This window comes from Plectropomus leopardus, chromosome 18 (assembly GCF_008729295.1).
Source record: "Plectropomus leopardus isolate mb chromosome 18, YSFRI_Pleo_2.0, whole genome shotgun sequence".
Taxonomy (NCBI): Eukaryota; Metazoa; Chordata; class Actinopteri; order Perciformes; family Serranidae; genus Plectropomus; species Plectropomus leopardus.
In genome coordinates, this window is record NC_056480.1 from 22858715 (window position 1) to 22883970 (window position 25256).

A 25256-nucleotide genomic window follows, 5' to 3' on the forward strand; every position below is an offset into this window, starting at 1 on the left:
GCAGATTTTTATGGTAATCAAAATGTCCAGCTGTTGATTTTACTGATAAGTATGTCTTAAATTAAATAATTGGAAACATTTTTTATTGCTCGCATTGATTGTGTGATCTGTTGAGGTCCAGACTGCAGGTGCAAATTATGTCTGACTTTTTAATGTGCTCTGATGGAGTATAATTACATAGTAAAATTCAATCATCTTCAAGTATGTGGACATTTGTTTTGAAGGCATTATGAATTGCACCTGAAGGGTTGCTGTCTTTATCCTGCACAAATTGAGCTCTGAATATGAGGGATTAGCGCAGGATCTGCATTTATTTGCCATCATTTAAAACATAATGATGCAAGCAATGCATGTGTAAGCACACTGCCTGTAAGTGATTTGTGAAGCAGACTGTGTACCTGTCTGTGCATTCGCATGTGCACATGTGTGCGGCTGTCTGCCAGGTGCCCTATTCTTCCCTCTGTCTCTATCCATCTGTCAGTCTATAAAATTTTATAACATCCACCACAATACCTCACTGTCAAAATCACACAAACCCTATGTTACAAATCAGTTACAGACTGTTCAACCCAATAAATTATTCTGCTCAATTATGGGCTGAGATTTACAGATTTATGGCAACAATGAATGCTCGCAGTGAACTGTTAACTGAGTCAATGTGTCACCTGTTTTGGATCAAAGTTTCTAACTGATAAAGATTTCTTTAAACTTTTCTACACTATGTCAGTTGCTTCACGTTCAAGGTATATACTGAAACCTATTTCTTTTTATACTAGTCATTATTTAAAGTAAAGTTTACGACAAAGCAATCTGCACTGGTTGTTTTTTTCATAAAAGTTGGTTATATTATTTCTATCCATTTGACACTAGCTTTTAATCTGTGTCTCATTTTGAGTTGCAAAATATGAACTAGGAATACCGCCAAGCATTTTTAGGCCTCTGCCCACCAGTCAAGTTGTCTTTGCAAACATGGATGCATCACACACATCTGGCAGCACAGGAGATATATACAATCAGTAGTTTCACAATGGGCACCCGAGATTAGTATCACCAAGTCAGTATCTGTCCAAATATTTCCACTTCTGTTCCTGACTTATAACGCTGAGTAACCACCAGATTCTAATCACTTCATTCTGCAGTCCAAGTGGACATTTGTGTCAATTTTGAGGAAACCCCCTCATGGCCATCTTCAGATATGTCGTTCATGAACATGAGATTGATGCAGGTTCACAGTGACCTTGACCTTTAAACACCAAATTTTGGTCCGCTCATAAATGAGTTCATGTGAATGTTTGTATCAAATTTGAAAACAATTTCTCGAGGTGTACTGTAAAATGAGACTACTGCAAGGTCAGCATAAGCTTAACCTTTAAAACCCCAAATCTGATCAGTCCACCCTTGAGTTCACCTGAACATTTGCGCCAAATTTACAGAAATTCCGTCAAGGTGCTCATGAGACAAAGCTTTTACAAGAGTGAGATGGATGAAAGGTCACAGTAACCTTGACCTTTGACCAACAAATTCTAAACAGTTCATCCTTGAGTTCAAGTGAAAGTTTGTACCGAATTTGAAAACAATTCCTCAAGGTGTTCTTGAGATATAGCATTTACAAGAATGAGACAGATTACAGGCCCCTTGACCTTTGACCACCAAAATCTAATTATTCACCCTTAAGTACAAGTAGATATTTGTGCTACTTTTGAAGAAATCCCCTGTAGTTGTTCTTAAGATATTGTGTTCACAAGAACTGGACAGACGGACAACCTAAAAATGTCATGCCTCCGGCCTCAACAATCTCCAGAGTGAAGACATAAAAAACATGAGGGAGATGATTGCAAATATTTAATTTGGTAAGTACTGTCTATTGACTTTTAAGTGTAACATCACTGAAAAGAATACTACAGAGAGAAAGTAACATTTTCAGAATTTCCTTTCACAGAGGTTGATGTTGTTAAACAGATGCATTAGCGCTGCTTTGCATCTGCACCTGCGGATCTTTATTGTACCTCTTGAAACAGTTTGACAGCCTGTCCCCACCCTTGTTTGATACGTTTAAGGACCCGGCACTCTGTTGCCATGAGACCAGTGTGGTGACATCAGGGTGGTAGATTATATTTAGAATTTTGATATCCTTTTGGCTTCCTTGGACCGTGAATGACCACAGGAGCTGTTTGCTGCGACTAGAAGCATAACGCTGGCAGGATTAGGTTCATCAAATCTGAGAACATCTGGTCCCCTCGAAGAAACAGGCTGATAGATAAAACCAAATAAAGAGACAGCGAGTGCCCTGAGCAGAACACATCAGTTATGTTGAGGTCTTTTTCAAGAGTGATGGTAAAAGGGATTGTGAAATTGACTGTTACTAAGGGGCATTGGCTCCAATAATGCAGGCTTTTTTATTGGACTGAGAAGGTATCAACAGGACGCTATAAACCAAAGCTTTACTGAACCAGTAAGTCTTTGTTCCACCCGTTGACCACTTTACCTGCCTTCCAGTTAATTCAATGCTGTCACACCACAAGAAACATTGTGCAGCTTCAGTTTATTTCTGTTTTTGTGTGTGTGTGTATTTTCTCCTTTTTCAGCTTTGTTTCCACTTGTAACTTATTGGCTAGTTGGCACTAGAATTCCTTCTTTGTGTACACAATTTTTTAAAAATCTTTTTCTTTTAAAGGTACATAATTACTTTATAGGTGAATGATGTGCATTGATGCACTGTAGCAATATATGAAAAAACTAAGCATCAGTACATTGATTAAAGTTTATTATGTTTACCAATGTTTATGTTTATCAAATTAGTTTATTATGCAGGATCTTCCTAAATAAATGTAGAGACTCATACGAAAAAGAATCCCTTCAACCATCATGTATGATCCATTAATATTGGGATTTTTAATATGCTGTTAATGGATTTATTTACGTGGCAAAAATCCCACATGGCATTTGGATGTTGTTATTTTCATTTGCTGGACACTTTCATGTGATACTGGATGAAAGCCAGCAAGAGAAAGCAACAAACATTGTGGAAAAAGCACCAAAAAATGCAAATATAGCGAAGCCAAACGTCAAGTGGATGAAACTTCATGCAAAATGAGAAGGGAGGTTGGCTTTCATTTTCACTTGTGAGCATGTTAACATACATTAATCGAGTGGTTCCCAACTGGTGGGCTGCAGTCCAAAATGGGGTTGCAGGTTCATTCTAAATGGACCACAAGGGAACTATCTGAAAGTACAGCGAACTTCTGGCACAGAGCTTTAATTTTGAAGTACCATTTTTGTTCATTCTTTATTTATTTTTCTTCATTTTCTAAGCTGACGTGTTTTGTGCATTTTGTGAAATAAAACTGAATATGTGGTTATTAATAAAGTGTGGACCTTAAAATAATAACCACTCAAAAATGTGGACCCTGTGGCTGGACCAGTTGAAAACCACTTAACTCCTCGATACCTGAGTAAATGGGCCCGATTTCTTTCAAACACATGGAAACAGGCAATGGGCAATGAAAGAGGAAATGACCCAAAATTGAGAAAGAAATTAATAAAAAGTAAGAGAAAATTACGTAAAAGGGAAAAAAGAAAAGAAAAAAGGAAGAAAAGAAAAGAAAAGAAAAGAAAAGAAAAAAAAGATGAGAAAAAAAAAGAAAAAAATTGAGGAAATGCCCTGGAAAAAGTGCTTAAAATTATAAGAGTTTTGTAACATAATTTTAAAGATGTAATAATGATAATTATATTATTGTTTTCCCTTGGCTTTTATCTTTTTGCCCCAGACATTAAGATTTCTAAAAGTAATTTTCTAAATTTACAAATTCCTTGCAATTGCAGCGAAAGTTTTTTTCCAATGATTTTGAAAGAAATTGCACCAGTCAAAAGGCTAAAATACTTGTAAAAGCATCTGAAAGCAGCATAAGAAAATTGATGTTGCTCCTCGTTTCAAAGGGTTAACCAACAATCCCTGCAGAGCTGAAACACAAATAATTCTATTTATCTGCATTTCTTAACTGTGGCAAGAGCTTACCTGTACGTCGTATGTGCCGTTCATCATAACTGTCCTGTGCTGTTGAATGTGCATATCTGGTCTTGTCTTTCCCAACTCTTTGGCTTGGTTCCTCTGCCCCTGTCCTGCCTGTATATCTGCGAGCAGAAACACACGGAGGGGTCAGACTTGTGGAAGCCGATAAACAGAGATAAGGTCAAACCGCCAGAGGCACAAAAATCTGACGACATGTCTGACTGCTGGGAAGAAGGAAAACTTTTAGGTAAATAATCTACAAGTTATTGCAGAAAAAGTGAAGCATACTCAAATAAAAAAACTTTTTGGAAAAACTGCTAGTAGATCCATGCTATTTTTCATTTCACACAACAAGCATCAACACACTGAGCAGAGCTGGAGTTACCTAGAGGTGTGTGTTGGGGAGCCATGTTGTGGAGGGCCAGGATGTGTGTGTCGAGGGCAGCGTCCTGCCGTGTGCGGTTGTGCAGACCCAGGTGATACTTCCTAAAGTGCTTCACCAGGTCAGCGGGGTCGTTTCCATAGTAACCGTAACCGCACACGTTGCACTTGAAGTCCTGGAGTTTAGGAGAGGGGCTGGAGGAAAGCGGAGGGGTGTCGGTTGTCGACTCCTCCCCTCCTTCCTGTCTGGGGAGGAGGTGGGGAGCGGAGAGGAGAGGAGCAGTGAGGTGATCTGCCTCCCCTCTGTCTCTCTCGCTTCTCTCTCCTTCCTCTAACCCCTTCTCCCCATCCTCAGGGTCCGACTGGCTCTCGGGTCTGTCGGTTGACGCTGCTCCTCCTTGTTTGGCCCTCCCCCCTCCTCCTCCTCCTCTTCTCCTCTCCCTTCTCTCCTCACTGCAGTCGCGCTCTCCGACAGAGGAGGGAGAGACAGATGAGGATACACACTCGCTCTCCTCCTCTTCCTGCTCCTCATCTCCTCTGATCCGGTCGGAGGATTCCGGTTCAGAGGGTCGGTTTATTCGCTCGGCCTCTGCTCCTACTCTCCCCTCCTCCTCGCCCTCCTCTTCTTCTTCTCCTGCTGGCCTCCTCCCCTCTTCTTCCTCCTCCTCCTCCTCACCTCCCACACTCCGGATAGGGGGATTCTTCTTCCTCACCATCTCTGCAAAATGAAAAGAGACAGAAGAAGTTATTTTGCAGTTGTATTGCTCCATGGATATGCTAACTAAAGCAGGCAGACTGTGTATTGTTTATGCATACATGAAAGAAACAGGGGGATGAAAATATCAAGCAGATTTTCATAATCCCTTGAAATCAAGACACTAAAAGATACAAGGTGTCTGCAGGACTCAAACAAAATACTGTGGATTACATGCACGCACACAAATGAAATTTTCTGACAATGATGTATGTGTACAGAATAGCTTTGATTCAATTTGCAAACTCCTTTGAACGCCGAAATCTGTGACGATCCTCGACCACAAAACCTCGTCAAAGCAAAACAGCCCGGGCAAATCAGAAACATCTCAGCTGCGAGACATTTTTCAGGGGTGTGTGATGTTGGGATGTTCGCTGCATCTTTAAGTGCAACTTTTTGCCTCTTTTTTTTTTTCCTCCTTAAACCAGGGAGTGAATCTTTTTATCGTTATGGAAACCATCCGTGAGAATCTTCAACGCATGACCACATCAAAACCCAAACCATATCAGAGAGGCTAAGAGGGAGGGGTGGTAGAGAGAGGGTGAGGCAGAAATGGGGGAGACAGACACAGAGAGAGAGAGAGAGACGGGGAGAATGGCCAACAGACAACCACATCAAACCGCACACCCCATATCAGAAAGATGGATGAGGGAGGCGGCAGACTGCAATTCATCCCCTCCAGCTCTCCAAATTTCTCTTTCTTTCTTGCATCTCTTTTCGTGTGCCTTTCATTCATATTCCAGCGCCCAAATTCTCTGTTTTCTCATCTCTCACTGTCTCTATCGGTGTCACCTTCTGTCCTTCGCTTTTCTTTCTCGTCTTTGTTCTCTTTTCTTTTTCATTTCAAATCAGTTTAACCACCCCTCCCCTCTCATCTCCTTTTCTCCTCCTCCACCTCTCACCACCATTATAATCAGTGTAAAATACCTCTATCAAACAAAAAAAGCACTTATCAAGGCATTTTCTCACTTTTTTTTATTCTCCACTGTCCTCTTTCACATGCAAGAATAATTGCTACAATAATTTGAGTAATTCCATCATTAAAATTTTTCTTTCTGTTCTTGCCCTCTCCCTCCCTCCGTGGTCCCCCGCTGCCCCTCCCTCCCTTATAATCACTATACAAAGCCATCAAATAACCAACCATGTGTTTTATGTTAAACCATAATGTTTCTTTTGTTTGAAAAGAGAACAATTGTGGTCGTTCTGTTCACAACAGTCATGACAAGAGGAGATTCTGCGTGTGTGTTTCTCCGTGCGCGTGCTCGCGAGCGTGTTTATTTGTGGTCGCTCAGTTCATATTCGGTCGTAAACACAGTCAACCCATTGACCCATGCACTGTGTTTGTATGTGTGTGTGTGTGTGTGTGTTCGGTAATAAACACAGTTGAACCCAACAGACGCCTGATAGACGCCAAAAAGTGATCACTTTTAGATCAATGCAATATGAGGAGGAAAGACGCTGAGTATGTGTGTGAGCTAAGCAATGCATGTTTGATGATGTGTGTGGAAACGAGATAGCATGCATTCGACCCCGTGACTAACTTTGTTTTAGTTTGAGAGATAAACGCTTGTTGTTGTTTACTAATAGCAAACAGTTAAAGCATGAGAAAAGGAAGAAAGGCCCAGGGGAATGTAGCCGAAAACAGATTATCACATGACCGCAAACAAACACATGTTACATAAACATATTAAAAAGGACCATATTTAACAACCCTGTAATGTAATCTAGTGGATTAGGAAGAAAAGGGAAAATAAAACACACACAAACACAGAAGAAGAGAAATGACAGACAGAGAGAAGGCCGCTTTCTTTGTTGAATCCAATAGTTTCTCTCTATGGCCTTTCTTGTATTTTACCATTTTTTTTTCTTTCCCTCTTTCTCTACCATACAACTATTAAAATAAAGCAATTTATGTCTGCAAGGGCCCACGCCTAGACCAGCCCTGGCACTCGCTGTATGTGTGTGTCTGCATGTGTGTGCGTGTGTGTGTGTGTGTGAGAGAGTGAGTGAGTGCAAGGGAGCAGAGGAAAATCTCATCTGATGTTCACCACACCCAGTCAGAATTCATCATTCACTCACTCACACACACACACACACACACACACACACACACACACACACACACACACACACACACACACACACACACACACACACAGTGGAAAACTACAGATCGTTGTGGTAAAGCAATGAAGCTGAAATCCCGACCTAAGAAGCACTGACTGACCTAACTGTGTTTCCATCTGCCCCGTACAATTTCAGCGGTGACTTAAAAAAGTTCATCAAAGCGTCAATAAGAAAATGATGTGTGATTTTGTGAATACAACAGAGCAGAAATTAGCAAGAGAGATATTATCATCTTTTGTTTACTTGCATTGGCATCACGTGTTCATTTGCATATGTGACCTGCATGCTCCAGGATGTGGGCAAGAAGAAGAGGTGTGTGTTAAAGGACTGTAACCATATGTGTCTGTGTGTGTGTCGCAGTACAGCCTTTGTCTGCTTCAGGCTGTATACACAGACTGGAACCATTACTATCAACTACAATTAGGTACAACCCACCACAACATACCGCATAACAACTACTGCTACTAGCTACAATTAGCCCCTATACACCACAATGGCCTCAATACCACAGAGAGGATAAATGTGACACTTAATCATTTCCATCAACTACAATTAGCCCTAATGCTAGTGAGGCTTTTATCTCTGAAATTGCCAATAATCACCTCAAGACATCCGTTGAAGGATGCACTGAGGGGCGTGGGATGTTTCTGTTGTATAAATCAGATGTCTGGATAAGGTAGGAGAAGGAAATCAACTTGCTTTGCTTGGGGGCCACTTTTGCAAAATGACAAGAGCCAGGGGCCAGTTGCAGCAGCCGCATACATGTTTCTAGGATTTTAAGATGTTTCTAGGACTTAAAGACATTCTAGAATTTAGGACACTTCTACTAATTTAGGACACTTCCAGGATTTAGGGCATTTCAAGGATTTTAGGGGTTTCTCAGATTTTTGGACATTTCTAGGATTTTAGGATATTTGTAGGATCTTTGGTCATCTCTAGGATTTTAGGACATGTCTAGATCTTTGGATGTTTCTAGGATTTTAGTGTGCTTCTGGGATATTAGAACATTTCTAGGATTTTAGGACATGTCTAGATCTTTGGATGTTTCTAGGATTTTAGTGTGCTTCTGGGATATTAGAACATTTCTAGGATTTTAGGACATTTCTTGGATCTTTGGAAGTTTCTAGGATTTTAAAACGTTTCTAGGATATTAGGATCTAGGATTTTGGGACATTTCCAGGATTTTGGGACATTTCTTGGATCTTATGGTGTTTCTAGGATTTTAGAATGTTTCTAAGATATTAGGATCTAGGATTTGGGGGCATTTCAAGGATTTCAGGATGTCTCTAGGATTTGGGGAAGTTTCTAGGATTTTAGGACATTTCTAGGATCTTTGGATTTTAGGACATCATGAGCTTAGCCAAAACCTGTTAAAGGGTGCAGGGGATCTTCCACTAGCTCTTTTTTTTCTTTTATTAGCTCTATTTTGATGCCATTTTATGTATTCTGGCACCTTGGAGCACATCAGCCTATTGGTGTGCATGATGTATAAATATAGATATCTAAATGTTGACTTCATTAAACATGTGTGGCATGGAGTAAGTGTGCAGTCCTTACTTTTTTTTCTTAAAATTGTACTAAAACACACTGGAGTCATTAACGTTTATGAAACTAATATTTTCATTCCATCACAGAAAAAAAGGATACATTTCAGTGAAAAATTGTAAAACAAAAAAGCCAGGTTTTCATCTGTTTGAAATGGAATCATTGACAAAGATCTTTTGTGTTTTTTGAGGTTTGCACCATGTTTAATCTCTTTGATTGCTGGTTGCTCATCAATCTCATTAAATGCTGTTTCACATGTTATTCAAATTATTCTTGTGATGGAAATTTACTACAAACAACTTATTTTGGCTGTTTTTTATTGCGATCCATGATAAAAACCGTTTACCATCCCATCTCTAATGGGAATTCACTCTCCATCAAATAACTATTTCAGCACCATAAATGACACCGGATGGTAAACCATTACCATTGTTTGTCATGCATTAAAAAGGGCCTTTGCGTTTCATGTAACATTTAAATTGCAAGAACATTATGCAACTTAGACACAACCACAGTATCATCACAAAACACCAGAAAACCGCTAAAATCAATGTAACTCATGAAAAATCAAAGGAAGTCTTTTTCATTTAGAGAACAAAGTTAAATCTCACTAATGGAAAAAACAGATTACGAGTCCATCACGACTGTCATCAACCAGTGATTTCAAAGCTTATTCTCTAAATGCATATTATGAACTCACTGTAATAAATGGGTTTGATACCGAATCTTAACACAGTCACATATTTCTGCTGCCTTCAGATAGCGCTGCTCTTCCCCTCCCCGTGGGACAGCTGTAGCTGGCATCTCCATCTTTCATAATCAAAGGATTAATGTGCAACATATGAAGAAATAACGCTAAAGGCAAGGTCTTGTTACACAGAGAGATCTCTCTCAAGCTTTTCTTTCAGTTTCTCTATCTGCGTCATTCTGTCTCTTTACATTATTCTCTCAAGTCTTTGTCGCCACATTTCCTGTCCCTCATCATCTGTCCTTACTTTTCTCTTTCCTCTGATTCACTGTAGGTTTTTGAAAAGATAGAAGTATGGAAAAGTGGGTGTACACTGAGAGGAAGTATGGTTAAGTGGGGAAGGAAGAAAAAAGGGGAAATAAGGTAAGGACTCTTAATTAAAATAAAGATGGTAAATGGAAGCAAGACAGAAGCTTGAAGGGGAAAAGACAGGAAAGAGAATATATTTTTTCTTCATTTAAAAATAAAAAAAGAGAGATTGTCTGGGGAAATGGATAGACAGTAAGAGAAGCAAAGGAAGGGAGTGCAAGAGGAGAGAAAAAGGCAGGAGGCAAAGAGCAGATAAGTTCCACATACTAATAAGCATCCCCAAAAGGTGGACCACTATTATAGCATCTCCTTTAAAACTTCCCCTAATCTCCAAAGTGTGTTTAAGTTTCTCTAACAGGAACAGCATGGCGTTTATTAGCCATACTCGCAGAACTGGAGAGGAGCATTGCATAGACAACCTCTTCTCATCCTTCAAAGTTAGCAGAACAAAAATAACTTCCCATTATTAAAACCTTCTCTACAGATTCAAGCACATTGTGGGTCTAATTTGTCCAAAACTTCAAGACTGTGTTGTGCGCCAGGTCAAGCGTCTAGCTGGTAGCCCCTCGAACAACGTGCAGCATAATGGCTTCGTTCTGCAGCCCACAGTGAGCTTCCTGGTTTATTTTGAATAATATAACTCTTTCGGATGTCATCTTATGAATTATTTTTTTCAAGGTGATGGGGAACTTGAAGAAAGAAAGTGACTGAGTGAGTATTTGTGGACGTGTGGGGGCGAGCTGTCCCGGGCCAAATGGAACATTGAATAAATTAGAGGGATTCACTACAAGTAGAACATATCTCTATTAGCTGGATTAATATAAGAGCAAACTAACTACATGCCAAATTTTAACATTTGGCCTTATCATTCCACCCCAATACAGGTTGTATGTGTTAGCAGAGAGGCAAATCATCGTATTAAGTTAGTATTACTATGCCTTAGATTAAATGCCGATCTGTAATACATTATCAGATACATATACAGTAAGAAAGCATTTTCACACCTGATGATTCTGAAGACTGAAGGTCCTTTCACAATGAACAAAAAAAAAGAAAAATTAAATTAAATTAAATTTGGCATTTATACTGTGTTAAATGGAAAAGGTTAAAATTGGCAATGGGCAAATTTAATTAAGTATATTAAATTTCATTAAAAATTCAGTCCCAGGACAAATGACACTAGGAGTCATGGGTATTTGTGTGCTCCAGCACTGGTTGGCTTCGTTCGGTAGTGATGGAAATACAACACTAGGGTGGATGCGCTAACTTTAGCCTCTTTGTCGGCACAATGCAATGACAGGCCACCACAAAATACCATCCGTCTTCATCCAAGCAGCGCTCGGACATCACTCCAAATTAAGTCAGCAGCGAATCTGAGAGACTGAATAAGAAACAGATAAAACAGAGGCAACCACTGTAACATTTTCACTGGCCCCCATTCTCAAAAGTAACACACCAGAAATTCCTTTGGCAATGCACTGTAACATATTGCTGTAAAAACACAGCCAAATTCTAACAGTAATGTGCCATTTCCAAAAATACAATAAAACACTGTAAATCTTGATGCTTTTCGGAGCACCAACAGTTAACATACAGTAGGCTACTATGTGATTTTGTGGCATTATAAAGTATTTTTCATTTTACCAAAAGTAGGCCTAACAGAGGGACAGAAAACACATGCAGATTAGCTACAGTATTACACTTTAAAACTCACATTCTACTACAGAATACTGTAATAGATTTAACAGTGTTATATTGTTGAAGTAAATACGGTGGTGACACCGAAAAATAACGGTATTACACTGGCACCTACAGCTGCCAATAGTTTACTGTAATTATTGATAGTAATAATAATAATAGATAGGACTTATAAAGCACTTTTCTGCATACTCAAAGATGATTTACAGGAAATGCGATTTTACATGAAAATTTGTAACAGTATGGGTAAAGAGTCTATCACCTACTTTTAAATAGGTTTTCCTGTGTTTTAAAAAACTTCTATAAACATGCTAAGTTTGGTAAAAGGGTATTATTTTAACTTTAAGATGTGATACAGTACACTGTAAATTGTCAAAATTTACTTATCAACCAAGGCAGGAAGGGCTGCAACTAATGAACATTTAAATATTCGATTATTTTCTGAAATAAAAAAGACCAAAATGCAAAAATGTAGTTTACAATTTCCTGAAGCTCAAGTCTAAATAACAGCCTGTTGAAGTCTGTAAAAATGTTTGTATTTTCAGCAGTGTCTTGCGGACCATGCTGAAATATTGTTTCTTTACACCAAATAAACCCCTCTGCTGCCAAGTTGCTGCAAGAAAACTGACACACATCACTTCCTGTCCGTAAAAAGGATTTTCCCTGGAGGGACCTGGCAGACACCAGCTGTTGTTGTTGTTGTTGTTGTTGTTGTTGTTGTTGTTGTTGCAAATGTTAAAGCATACATGACTGTGTTGTATCACTCAGCAGTCATTTATTTATATGAAAATGTCACAGATTATAACCTCTAGGAAGGCCACTGATGCACAAAATGGCAGTCACGCTGAAATGGCTTGTAGCTTTAGGTTACGTGTCAGTGAATGAAAGCAGCTGAAGAAAATATTAATGAAAGCGTGCACGCGACCGTTTTAGTACCCGCACAGACAAAACAGATCAGGCCGTGAAACCGAGCCTATTTAGAGCGGTGGGATAATAATAGGAATCGGCCACAAGTGTACGCTGCTATGTGGTGCTTAGTGCGAGCGCCGGATGGGAGAACAGGCAAAGCGAGGGGGGGGGGGGGGGCGGAGGTGGGCGTGTGTGTTTCTTTTTTTTTTGGGGGGGAGACAAGTAACAGCTTGGAATTGATTTTGCAGAGGCAGGAGTCTAATTGGAGAGCGGGAGGGGGCTGGAGAGAGAAACAGAAGGAGGGAGAGAGAGGAGGACAACATAAAATCACTGCAAGACAGAGTCCACCTGCCATTTTAAGACTAAAAGCTTTCAGTTGCCTACTAGGCCCCTAATCAATGCCAGAAGCCTTTCAAACACACACACACACGCGCACACACACACACACACACACACACACACACACACACACACACACACACACACACACACACACACACACTCTTCATCTGTTGGGTAGTGGGGGCCCAATTCATTCCTGCCACAGATCAAGCAAATCACACACACACACACACACACACACACACACACACACACACACGTATAGACTCACATGTGGACACACTCTCCAAAGTGTAAGACTCATTTGTAATGGGGTAACAGCATGCAAAATATGCCATCTTAAATGTCAAACTTAATCAGAGGTTCACATTTCAATACCTCTCTCTCTCTCTCTCTCTCTCGTTATGACTCCCTCCCTCTGTTTCTGCTCCTTCACTCTGTCGCTGCTTCCCTCTGCTTGCTTCTCTCTATACCAGTCTGTTTCTCACACACTCACACACACACACACACACACACACACATTAGGCGATGTTGTAAACACACCTCCCTCTCTCTGCTCCTCTTCCCTATCTGTCCATCTTTCATCTGACTCTCTCAATTAATCTCTTGCTCTCACCCACTCTTATACATTTCCCTCCCTCCTCTCAGTTGTTGTCTCTCTCTCAATCTCTATTTCTCTGCTACCCTTACTTCTGGGCTATCCTTACATGAACCTTGATGTGCTTGTAGGTGTGTGTGTGTGTGTGTGTGTGTGTGTGTAAAGTTTCAAGTGTCAATAGTATGACAGCTTCAATCACTCTGTGTGACTGACGGATAGACATCTATTCATTAAAAACAGAAAAAGAAGTGTTTTCGTTTTTTATGGAACAAGCTCAGACTACGTTTCTGTGTGTGTGTGTGGCTGCGTGTGGATATTGGTGTCTAAGCAGGTGTAAAGGCAAAGGGTTTTTTTTGTTTATTTTTCATTTTTGACTTTTCAAAAATACTTGATTTAATTTATTCATGCTAGATTCCATATTAACAATCCATTTTTTAATATCTTACACTGTGGATTTCCTGCATGTCTCCACAGTGAATTAAGAATCCAAAAAACAATGAACATTAATGATGAATTGAAGTCATAGGGGTCCATGTTTAAAAGAACAGCAAAACTATATCAAAACATCAATTTACAAACTCTCACAACACTTGGTCAGTAGAATCAAAGTCTCATTTATCCAGTCATATGATCACTACATACTCAAACACATGCATTTTCACTAAAACATTAATATTTCACTGTAAACAGTCCCATCCTCAGGCATGCTCACTCAAACTGTGCAGGCGTGCTTCTTACGTGTGCTTATGACTGTTTATGTGCAAACTGTTTTAAAAATTCTATTAAATTCAAGTTATTTGTTACATAAAATCACAGACTATGATTTCGGTAAAATGAACAGTTGTCAGCTCCTTGAGTAGCTGACATCCAGCTAACCAAAACAAGACGAGGACAGAGCGGCAAGAAAAGAATTTAAGTCAGCAGGGCTTTAAATAAACTACTACTTATACTCACTCAGAAAATATACTGCACTGTAACATGTTTGTGTAAGTGCATGTGTTTGGGAAGCACTGAGCATGAGACATGGAACATACTGCGTCAGTTGTGTGAAAGTTTGTTGACAGATGTTTTCTGATAGTTTTGCTGTTGTCAAAGGTGGCCCCCTATGGCTTCACCTCAGCAATAATGTTCAGTTTTTTGATTCTTCATTCACAGTGAATTTATGCAAGGAAAAGAAAGTTTTCTTCCCAATTTTAATGTAACAGGGGGTGAGTAACTGATATGAAGTGAAGTATTCCTTTAAGTGGTGAGATGCATACAGTACGCAACATTAGCACTGCTAGCCAGTTAACTGAATCCCACAACTACACAACTGAGCTGTGTAAATCTGAAGATCACTGTGCCTTTAATATTTTTTAAAGAATGCTGTTGCACATATGAGATATGAGTGTTTTGATTTTGGTTAAAGTAAATATTGTGTACAAAATATGTGCTACAAAGTGCTCAGAACACAGATTCAGAGACAGTGGAAGACAAGCTACTTAACAAAAACTACACGGACCCCCTGAAGATGAATGCATCAATCTTTCACACACAGAAATACACACACACTCACACGCTCTCAGCCCAGCCCCCCTACCAAACTTTATTAAAAGTCTATTAGAGGAGTCTGACCTCGAATAAATACACTGGATTACAGCACCACACAGGGTCTGGGAAGCACTGTACTGTGAGCGTGTGTGTGTGTGTGTATGTGTGTTTTATTCTCTGTAGGAGGGCTGTTTACCCCGTTGGGGAGTTAAAGGCAGAACTCCAGTGAACACCAGTTGCACACAGACAGGAACGCATAACTGGGAGCTCTCCAGTATAACTATGGTCTTTTGGCCACGGAGCACTTCGGGGTTTAGACCGCTGCTCAAGTGCACCTCAAAAACTCCTCAAAAACTCCTGAGAGAGGGGAGAGCGTTTCTCACTTCACCATGGGAGATTCTCTTCACTGGTCTACAAACTGAAACAGCCGAATTTCAACTTTCAAGCTCAATTAACTCTTCAACTTTACAACACACACAAAAGACAGTGAAACAAGAGACGTTACTCGTGACAGAAACACACTTTTCCGACTGTGACTTACTCAGCATGACACCAAAACTCGCCGTTTTCATCTGCAAAGGCAAATTTGAAAGTGCTAAGCGAAACACCCTGGGAACCATGGTCTATAAAACTTCATTTTGAAGTGTGTGTCGAGGCCCACAGGTGGGTCACAGGAGTGTAAAAACAGGTTGCTCCATTTCTCTGAAGGAATAGGTTGGACCTTATTAGGCTGTCTAAGCTTTCCTCGCCAAATTGCTGAAGGGTTAGCGGGTTAAAACAAGGTACACTTTGTTGGATTGCCCTACACAATAGACTGTGTGTATGTGAGACTATCACAGTGAAATAGCTGCCAAGAGGTTGCTGGTTTAGTTCCCAGTGGAGCTATAAATGATGCTGAAATAAATCAGCATTATGACACACACACACACACACACACACACACTCAGTTCAAATACAGGCTTAAACACTGCATCCAAATCTTACACACACACCTGTTGTTTCATATCAGATATTTACGCATATAAATACACACAGGCATGTGTGTCTTCATCTGTGTTTGTCAGTATTTTGGGGGCTTCTCAGCATTTTGTGAAGTTTTAGTGAAACTGAAGACACACACTTGCGCAGACTATATATCTCTTCTGCTATTTCAATAATCTGTGACCTGAGAGTTTATAAGATTCAATAGTCTGGCCTCTGGAATGGCTGTCTGGATTTTAACTTTATACACACACACACACACACACACACACACACACACACACACACACACACACACACACACACACACACACACTCAGACACAGACAGAGCTCCCCTGCTATGGTCCTTAGAGCATACTCCGTCTGTGTGTGAATGTGTCTGTGGAGCATACCATGTGTGTGTGGTCACGTCTAAGAAAGCTCCTTTAAAAAAGGATCTCTCTCTGTGTCTCTCTCACCATCACTGATGATGTCGACGTAACCAATTTTTGCGGTAAGCAAATTGTGGTCAACAGTTTATATGTTGTGTGTGTGTGAGAGAGAGAGAGAGAGAGAGAGAGAGAGAGAGAGAGAGAGAGAGAGAGAGAGAGAGTGTGAAATCACATTTATAACTTTAGTGATAAATCATACAGCTGTCATGGGGGAGCACAGTTTCACACATGCGAGAATTTGGAAAACACACACACACACTCTAAGGAGTGTGTGTAATTAATTATTGTTAAACTGGCTGCCAGGAGACAGAGGCTGGCAATGAGACAAGACCCTTATGGATCACACACATGCACACACTAGAGAAAACACGTTAACATAAAAAAAAAATCATGCTTTTATAAGTTGATTTATAGGAATACTTCACATACAAAAATAATATTTGCACATAAATTATTCACCCTGTGCTACCTTGAATTTGGGGGTAAAAAAAAAAAAGGTGCATTTTCTGTCATGTCTCCTGTCAGTATTCAAAAACAGAGAAAATTCTCGCTAAGTTGAAGTCATGGGGTTGGCCTTCAACAACAGCAAAACATCCGTTTACAAACTCTCGCACAACTCATGCAGTAAAATACAAGTCTAATTTATCCAGTTGTGTGAGCTCAATACTTCCAAAACATACAGTCCTTTCTGATGGAGTACTGATCTACAAATGAAACGTATGGATGCTCCTTTCACAGCCAGATGCCATTGACAAAAACAGTAATGTTACCTCTATAGACACAGTAGCTGCTGGTTAACAGCAACCTTGATCAGTTAGTGTGGTCACGTTATTGTGTGACTTCGGTGTTTTAAAGCATTAGCTTGGATTTGTCACAGAATAACACAAACAAACTCACAAATTGAGGCAGTGATAGACCAGCAGCTCCTGTGTTCAGTGAGGTAAAATTACTATTTTTGTCTATAGAATCTGGCCTAAAAGAAAGTATATATAAGTTTGACTTTTAGTTCAGTTCTGTCAAAGAGGGCTGTCTGTCTAGAAAGCACTGAACGTGCAACTGGATAAGTTGCGAGTTGTGTGAGAATTTGTAAATGGATGTTTTTAAATAGTTTTGCTGTTGTTAAATGTTGATCACTGATGTCAATTAATAAGGAATTTTCTCCACATTTGGATTCTTTGTTTACTGTAGACATGCCATGGGAAAAAAAAAAAATCTCCACAAATTCAGCGTAAGACAGGGTGAGTAATTGAGATAAAAATTGCCATTTAGGGAGTGAAGTGTTCCTTTAACCATAAAAGTGCCTCGCATTAACATGTATTAACAAATCCTTCAATAAGGACCAAAACAACAAACACACAAGCATTCACACACTTCTCCACTAAACAACAATTACATCTGAGTGAATTCTACACGATGGTAATTGATGATAAAACCACTGTAATATGACCACATTAGAAGATTAGTTCCACCATTTGCATCTAATCATTTACATTATTTAAAAATAATCCAACTTCATTAAATTCTCATTTAGTTTCTTCCTGCACATCAACTAAGCGCCACACAGGGCAGACATTATACACACCCCCATCACCACTTTGAAATTTGTTGCTGCTTCAGAAGAAACCAAATAAACAACTAACAGACACGTTTTTCTGGTGAAATGTGTTAAATATCTTCAAACCAAAAAGAAAGACATTTTACACTATGATAAAAGTATAAAATCACAGCCTTAATACCACAGGAAACAAACTGACAGGAGATACACAATACAAACACAGCAAATACACACAAAAGGAAAACACATCAAAAGCAGCGTCTGATAAATAATTAAAGGCCCTTCTCAGAATCCTAGAAATATTGTGTTAAAGACGTGTCTGTTTTGAAAAGTCTTTTTAACAAAGAGGAAAAAAGACAAAACAACATGAAACAAGAGAGAGAGAGAGAGAGAGAGAGAGAGAGAGAGAGAGAGAGAAAATGTCCACTGTAATACCTCATCTAAAAAAACCCGGCCCGAAAAGGTATGAATACCAAATAAAAAAAAAAACATCACACTACACAACTACCAACAAACACCCTTTTTTTGCACCAACACCTGTTCAACGAACACACACAACAGACCGACACAAAACGTATGATGCATCAAAATCGCCTGTTTGAAACAGCGGCCTGATTTTACTTAGACTTTCGAAACAGAGGCCCTGGCTTTCTGTGCTCGTGTTCAAAGACAGAATGATGGAGTCTGTCTCAGGATATTGATTTACTGTGAAACTATCAGAAAGAGTTTAACTCCGTACACACCTAACAAACACCAGCTGCAGTGGTGAAAAACCAAAAACTGTTCGGCGCCACACAGACACAGCACGGTGTTCCAAAGCTGCACAGATTGCACAGTTTTTCCTACATTAAACTGTTGAATTTTATAAATAATCCAGAGTTCAAATGTAAAATTTGTCTTTTTTAGGCTTATTTTTGGGATTGAACTTTCTTCAAAACAGTGTTTTTATTAGAAATATTCTTTCTACAACTATGCGTACATAGTGACACAAAAAGGAAATAAACGGGTGCCTCGTCAACTTAAGTGTATACTGAGGCACAAAGGAACAGGAAACACAAAGAAACCAGGGTTCAAGGGTTCTTAAGGCAAATAAAATTTAATACTTTTTAAGACTTATCGAATGCCACTCAGGATGAAATTTAAGACCACCTTAAAAAAATAAAAACTGGAAGAAAAAAACAAAACAAAAAAAAACACAACAAAATTTAAAAAATAAAACAAAAACAAAACCATTTTTTTACATAGAGTAAAAAGGTAATTTTAGCCAATATTTACTGTAACATAAAACATTCTTGGTCCAGTGAAAAAGGTACATCTTGTTAGAACTGAGAAATATCTAGCATATATTGGTGGGTTTTATTACCGCTTTTGTTTTTCTCCCTCTGAAGAGGGATTTGGTAAATTATTAAAAAAAAAAGATTTTACCAATTTTTTTTTGAGATTTCACGATGCAGTGTGACAAACATAATTTTTTGTCCACTTTGGTCTTTGGTCTTTCCAGTATAGCTCTAAATCCATAATACATATATCCCAAAATGATTTTGCCCCACAGGATTTAATTATTTTGGATATAAGGATGTTTCTGCTGTGAAAGCTGCTGTCCTGGTCTTTGTCTTGTGCATGAAGCACCATTAGAAAAGCAGTTAAGTATGTAGGAAGTGGCCACAAAATCAGGTTCCACAACAGACATATAGCTTTGTTAACCTGGTTTCTTTAAATCCCTTCCTCCACTCTCCTTTGTAAGACTTCCAAAAAGTGAATCTGGTTGTCCACTTCTGGTCAGACGTTGTTGAAGCAGTTTTAATAAAACAATGGTGCCCGAGCTGACAAGACTGATTGGTGCAGCAGCCCTGGAACTGCACTGGAAGCTGTTCCCACTCCACTAGTGTAGCAGAGTAGTAAACAACTCTGTGCTTTTGCTGTTTCTGCAGGCATTAAAACAAGCACGATTGGCTCTCACCTGCTTGTCGCTCACACTACGTGAGAGGACATTTGAATGAAGTATAGCTTTTTTTCACCTTGTATTGTTGCTGAGAACCTTTTACATCTCCGTAGCTCAACAGCCAACAGGCTGCAACACCAGGTCCCATTTATCCATTTACAATGAGTCTGTACAGTGTGTGTGTGTGTGTGTGTGTGTGTGAGAGAGAGAGTGTGAGCAGCCTGTTTGCTGAGAAGTAGCAAAGAGGGACTGAGCAAAAAAAAGAAGACAGAGTGAAAGATGGCAGTATAGAAATGGACAGACTATTATTCGTTCACCACTACCATTCCTCCCACTGGTGTGAAAGCGTGGGTGGAGGTGTGTTTGTGTGTGCAGCGGAGACCCGACAACTTCCTCTCAACTTCCTGTGATCAGAGCTCGGGGTTGCTGGGGGACAACCAGGAAATTACACACACACACACACACACACACACACACACACACACACACACACACACACACACTCTCACACACACACACACACACACACACACACACTTAAAGTGGGTCGTAAAAATGTGAGAAGACTTAATAAACTAAATGTTTTTTTTGTTTGTGAACACCAATGCATTCGCGTGAAATACTGCTTTGCTAAATTATATTTTTCTTTGGAATACATTACAGCATGTAAGTAATACCCACTTACACCTGTATAATGTAATGCAATGTGCACAGTTTAAGCTTTTGTTTAAAGGGAGGGTCCATCTACGTTTTTTTGTTGTTGTATTTTTCAAATTGCAACTTTAACGCAGCTAAATTTCAGAAATCAGTGATGTAGGTTACACTGCTGACCCAGTTACACCCTGGACCTGGAAACTGGTGGCCCAACACCGACTGATGGCCAACCCTCGGCCAATTGCCTTTACACTTCAAGACCAATCCAATGTGACGTCCACAACTGTACATGAGTTTGTATGTGGCACCATAATGCACAAACCTACATCAGGTGACATAGGAAAAACTTTTTAGAGGGGCCTGAGAAAATAGCCTTATGTAGCTAAAACACACATACTTTGACCAAAATTTAAATTTTCGGATATGAATACATCAGGAACACTACTGAAAAGCCAGACGATGATCAAAACCTAAAAAATACAAAAATGATGGAGCTGTCCTTTAAGATTCAAGCAGTCCCACACTTGTGTGCATGATAGAATAGTACTTTAAGAACACACACACTCACACACAAGAACAAAAAAAAGAGGAAGAAGGTTGTGGGACTGCCCAATATTTCACAATAAAAGCTGAGATTCAATCACTTGAAATGCATATGCAGTTGTCTGTGTGCACGCAAGTACTTGAATGTAATGGAGAAAAACAGAGACGGAACATGAGTGTATTCTCTCCTCATTTTCGGCACTGACTCGTATTTTCACACACACTTATTTACTGGAGCAGATGTGCTCAACCCCAGACACACACAGCAACACACAAACACATGCATGAGAAGGACACTGAGACAGTTTAGAAAGCCTTGAGGCTCAGTCTGAGCTTTCATTTCCTCTATCCTGCATAACAACCAACACACACACACACACACACACACACACACACACACACACACACACACAAATACACAAATACACAAATACACACAGACAGACAGAGAGCGGATGGTTATGAGACTTTTGGCCTGCCCAGAGGGACTACAGAGGTAGATAACTAGCTCTGAGAGAATTACTACAAAACCCAATTCTGCTTTAAAACAAGCAAGACCATTTTGTAGAAGAGAGACTAAACAATAAACATTTTGCCTGGGATGAAAATTTACTAGAAAAATTACAGCAATAAAAAAAAATTAGAACATTTTTGCAAAAACATCAGGGCCACAAAATTATGGCTAAAATGATAACCACTGGAATGATAATCATGCATCAGAGACCACCAAAAGGCAGAATCACCTTGTTTCCATTTAACAGTTTTTGCACTAAAATCGCAACACCTGAAGCTTTAAACCTTGAATTTCCACAAGTTATGGAGACCACAGACTACAGGAGCGAGGTTAAATTATCAGGTAAAGTCTGAAGGCGCTAAAATTCTTTTAAAAAAGTGCCAAGTTTTAGTATTAACTCCAGCCTATCGTTCTTTCTTACAAGAGCAGGTGTCACATTTCTCACGAGGTGGATACCTCGAGAAACTCAAAGGAAAATCTTCTCCTCTTTCTCTTAGAGGCGATAAAAGTTCTTTCCTAATTAAAGCTGCTGCTTTGTCGCCTGGCGGTGCAGTGATGGAGAAGGTTTGCCTGAAAAAAAGAGAAAATGTCCATGGGCTTTTGTGAGCTCACATCCATCTCTCCTGCGTTACAGCCACACATTGCTTTTCTCACTCATTTTCTTTCTTACTCTTCACACACACACACACACACACACACAGACACAAACGCAGAGACAGAGAGCTTTCCTGTGCTAGGGGAAGTTGCAGGTCGTTGCGACATCAATGTTTGAGATAAAAGCTCCTTAACACACACACACACACACACACACACCCACACCCACACACTATGTATTCAGTTGAAGAGTTGAGTTTAGGTTTACTGTAATAAGGTTTTAAGTACCCCAGACTCCTGCTGTAGTAAGAATTGCACTTGCAAGTAATATGAAATGTATGCAGTCATGAGGTTGCCTGCATGAAAAAGATAAATTAAACGTGTTGAATAAAACCATCGCCAATGAAATCATGAATGAATCCATTAAAGTGAGATTTCTCCACAACACTGAGATACAGTAGCTGACATTACCGCACATCACTATGAAGGCAAAGCTGATAGATCCCTACAAGAGATTTGATTTCACAACAAAAAAAAAAAAAATATACACCATAAATGCTGTTCATTAATAAACACCCAATTAAAAGAAGAATTTAGCCAGGATGGGAAAAAAATTGTTGAACCTTGTTTTTCTTAGTTCAACTTATCAGGCAGTTACTGTGAGACTCTTTGGCTTTAAGAGGCAGATAACATTCCCATAGCGGTCAATATCAGTGGGTAATGTCCGTTTACAGTATGTAAAATATGCAATAAGGTCCTGCTGCAGAGCTCCAGGCTCAGGCCCACCTCCTGTGATGGGACTCAACTCCGTCACCAAGACCCATGGTGGCAAAAAACGCCTTGTGGACATATGACTTTTACCTGTTACAAATCTGGAGAACCAACTTGTATGAGTTCTTAAAACATGGGCCCCATTTGTAGTATTGTAAGTATTGCCTCTACTCATGTAGATGATCCCTATTTGTCAGTGCACTGGAAAGCAACACATCAAATGAAATACAAGGCTGCAGATTGACATTTAGCCTTTAAAGGTTTGAGAACACGCTCCAAAGTAAATGTCTCTGTTTAGTTTAATCATCTATCTTGAATTTTGACTGTCATCTGGCATATAAGATGCGAATCAAATAAACAAGGTTTACCTTAAATGACTTGGTTACTGCAGCCCCAGCTGCTTATGCACAACTGTAATGAACATTGACCTGATTTGATCTAATTCTGCATTCTCAACATGATAAACTGAAATCGATCCCCTGTGATTATCCGCTGCAGGATTCTCTGGATGATTTTATGGAGGACAGAGGAGCAGAGGCTTTGTAAGTGGGATGAAGGTGGCGATTATTCAGGGAGTGTTGTCTTGACACGGGTCCTCTGACTGAAATATCGACAGAATGTTATCGACCCTTAATCATGTATTGTGGAGCAGGCGCTGGCATCCCCTCGGCAATGCACTTTGGATATTAACTGAAAAATGAGCAAGCAGCACCATGCAAGCTGAGCTCCCTGTAAACACCTGCTGTGGAAATTCACTTTGACATCAGTTCGGTTTTTACCATTTTCTGACCTGAGGGCAGACACAGCATTACACCTGACTTGTCTAATGCATGCACATTTTATCACAGGATTACTGATACTGCGTACAGATCTCAGAAAACGAACGCTGCTCTGCCCTGAGCCATTTCCCTTTATGTAAGGTCAAACCAGCTCTTTATGTGCCTGTACATTCTTTTAAAATCGCTATACATTTACCTAATCCGTCAAATGCAGTTATTATGATTGTGAATAAAAAGGATTAGCTACATTTAACGTCTGTCAGCTGCAAAAGCTCAAAGATAAGTCTGGGGGAAAAAACAGATTTTATCACTCAGAGGATTGGGGGAATCTTTCTGCATGATTTCCAAACACATTGGCAGCATTCTCGATCTCACCTTGGGAGGTCTTTTTGTTCTGATATCTAATATGGGTTAGGTGACAGCTTGTCAGGCCTCAGAGAAATAAAAAAAAAAGATTAAAAAATGCATTTGGCCAAATTTGTTTGTATAGTGAAAGTAGCGTATGTGATAAATGAAGACGGCAGTTTTGATAAGGTGTCCAGCATTGAGCGAGAGCGCTGGAACTAGCAGCCACAAAACAGGCTGCAATGTAACCACTCAGAGCAATATCACACAATCAATGTCCATCCACTAAAAGTCCTTATTTTAGCCACTGACAGGCTTAGAATTTTTTTGTGTGTGCCTGACAACATTATGGAAAGTATCCCAACAGGGGAAAAAAACGTCTTTGTTCACCTTTTGCTTGATTCAGTCTGTACAGTGTTGTGTCTTTCAACATTGTCAAAATCAGTTACATATTCAGCCATTATACTAAATATCTCTTATAGCACTAAGTTACATATTCAGTACTCCGATGAAGCATACCTTCAGAATCTTTTGAAATCTGATAGCGGTAAGGACTTTGGGGCTGTTTCTGGTAAAACAAAAAGGATCTTACTATTTAACAAATAAAAATATGACCCTGTCAGTGGCAAAAAAAACAAGCTCTTTAAATGGACATACACTGACAGTGCATAAATGCCCTGAGGGGTTACACTGCAGCCTGTTTCCCAGCTGCCAGCTGCAGTGCTTTCTCTAAATACAGGACCAATTTCAACAATTGTTGTCTCAATTAGGGAAATAGGAAAATAGGGTCCATGTTTCTCTTTCAGGGCATGCTGAAGACAAGTCATATGACCTCAGCTATATCAGAACACCTTAAGTAGGTCAACGATTTATAAGAGGTGTGGATCAGTAATAAGAGCAAAGGTATGTAATCTTTAGTTCTCACACCCATTTAACTGTTGGTACACCCTTAAAAATCCACACACATACACACAAATACAAGCATGGACGCGCAAAAACACGTGGAGTTTAGTGCTTAAACCTATCTAGCTATTACTACACCCTAAATCCTTTCATCTCGCATTTTATATCCAGCCCCTCCCTCTATTTTTCCCTTCTTTTCATCTCTTTTTATTCTTCTCTCTACTCTCTCTCTGATCTATGCCGCTGATGAATGACAAAAAAAAGAAAAGAAAAAGAAAGCTGCATACCCTTG

At 39.6% G+C, this 25256-nt stretch overlaps 1 protein-coding gene across 3 annotated transcripts in view; it reads right to left on the bottom strand.

Annotated features, from left to right (window-relative positions):
- The window catches only part of trps1 (trichorhinophalangeal syndrome I), a 154505-nt gene that overhangs the window by 83417 nt on the left and 45832 nt on the right, over positions 1–25256 (bottom strand). For all 3 annotated transcript variants that reach the window (XM_042506122.1, XM_042506123.1, XM_042506124.1), the window contains exons 3-4: positions 4395–5108; positions 4016–4131 (exon numbers count right to left, since the gene is read on the bottom strand). In XM_042506122.1, the coding sequence (XP_042362056.1) occupies positions 4016–4131; positions 4395–5108 (830 nt within the window). The remainder of the gene's footprint in view (positions 1–4015; positions 4132–4394; positions 5109–25256) is intronic.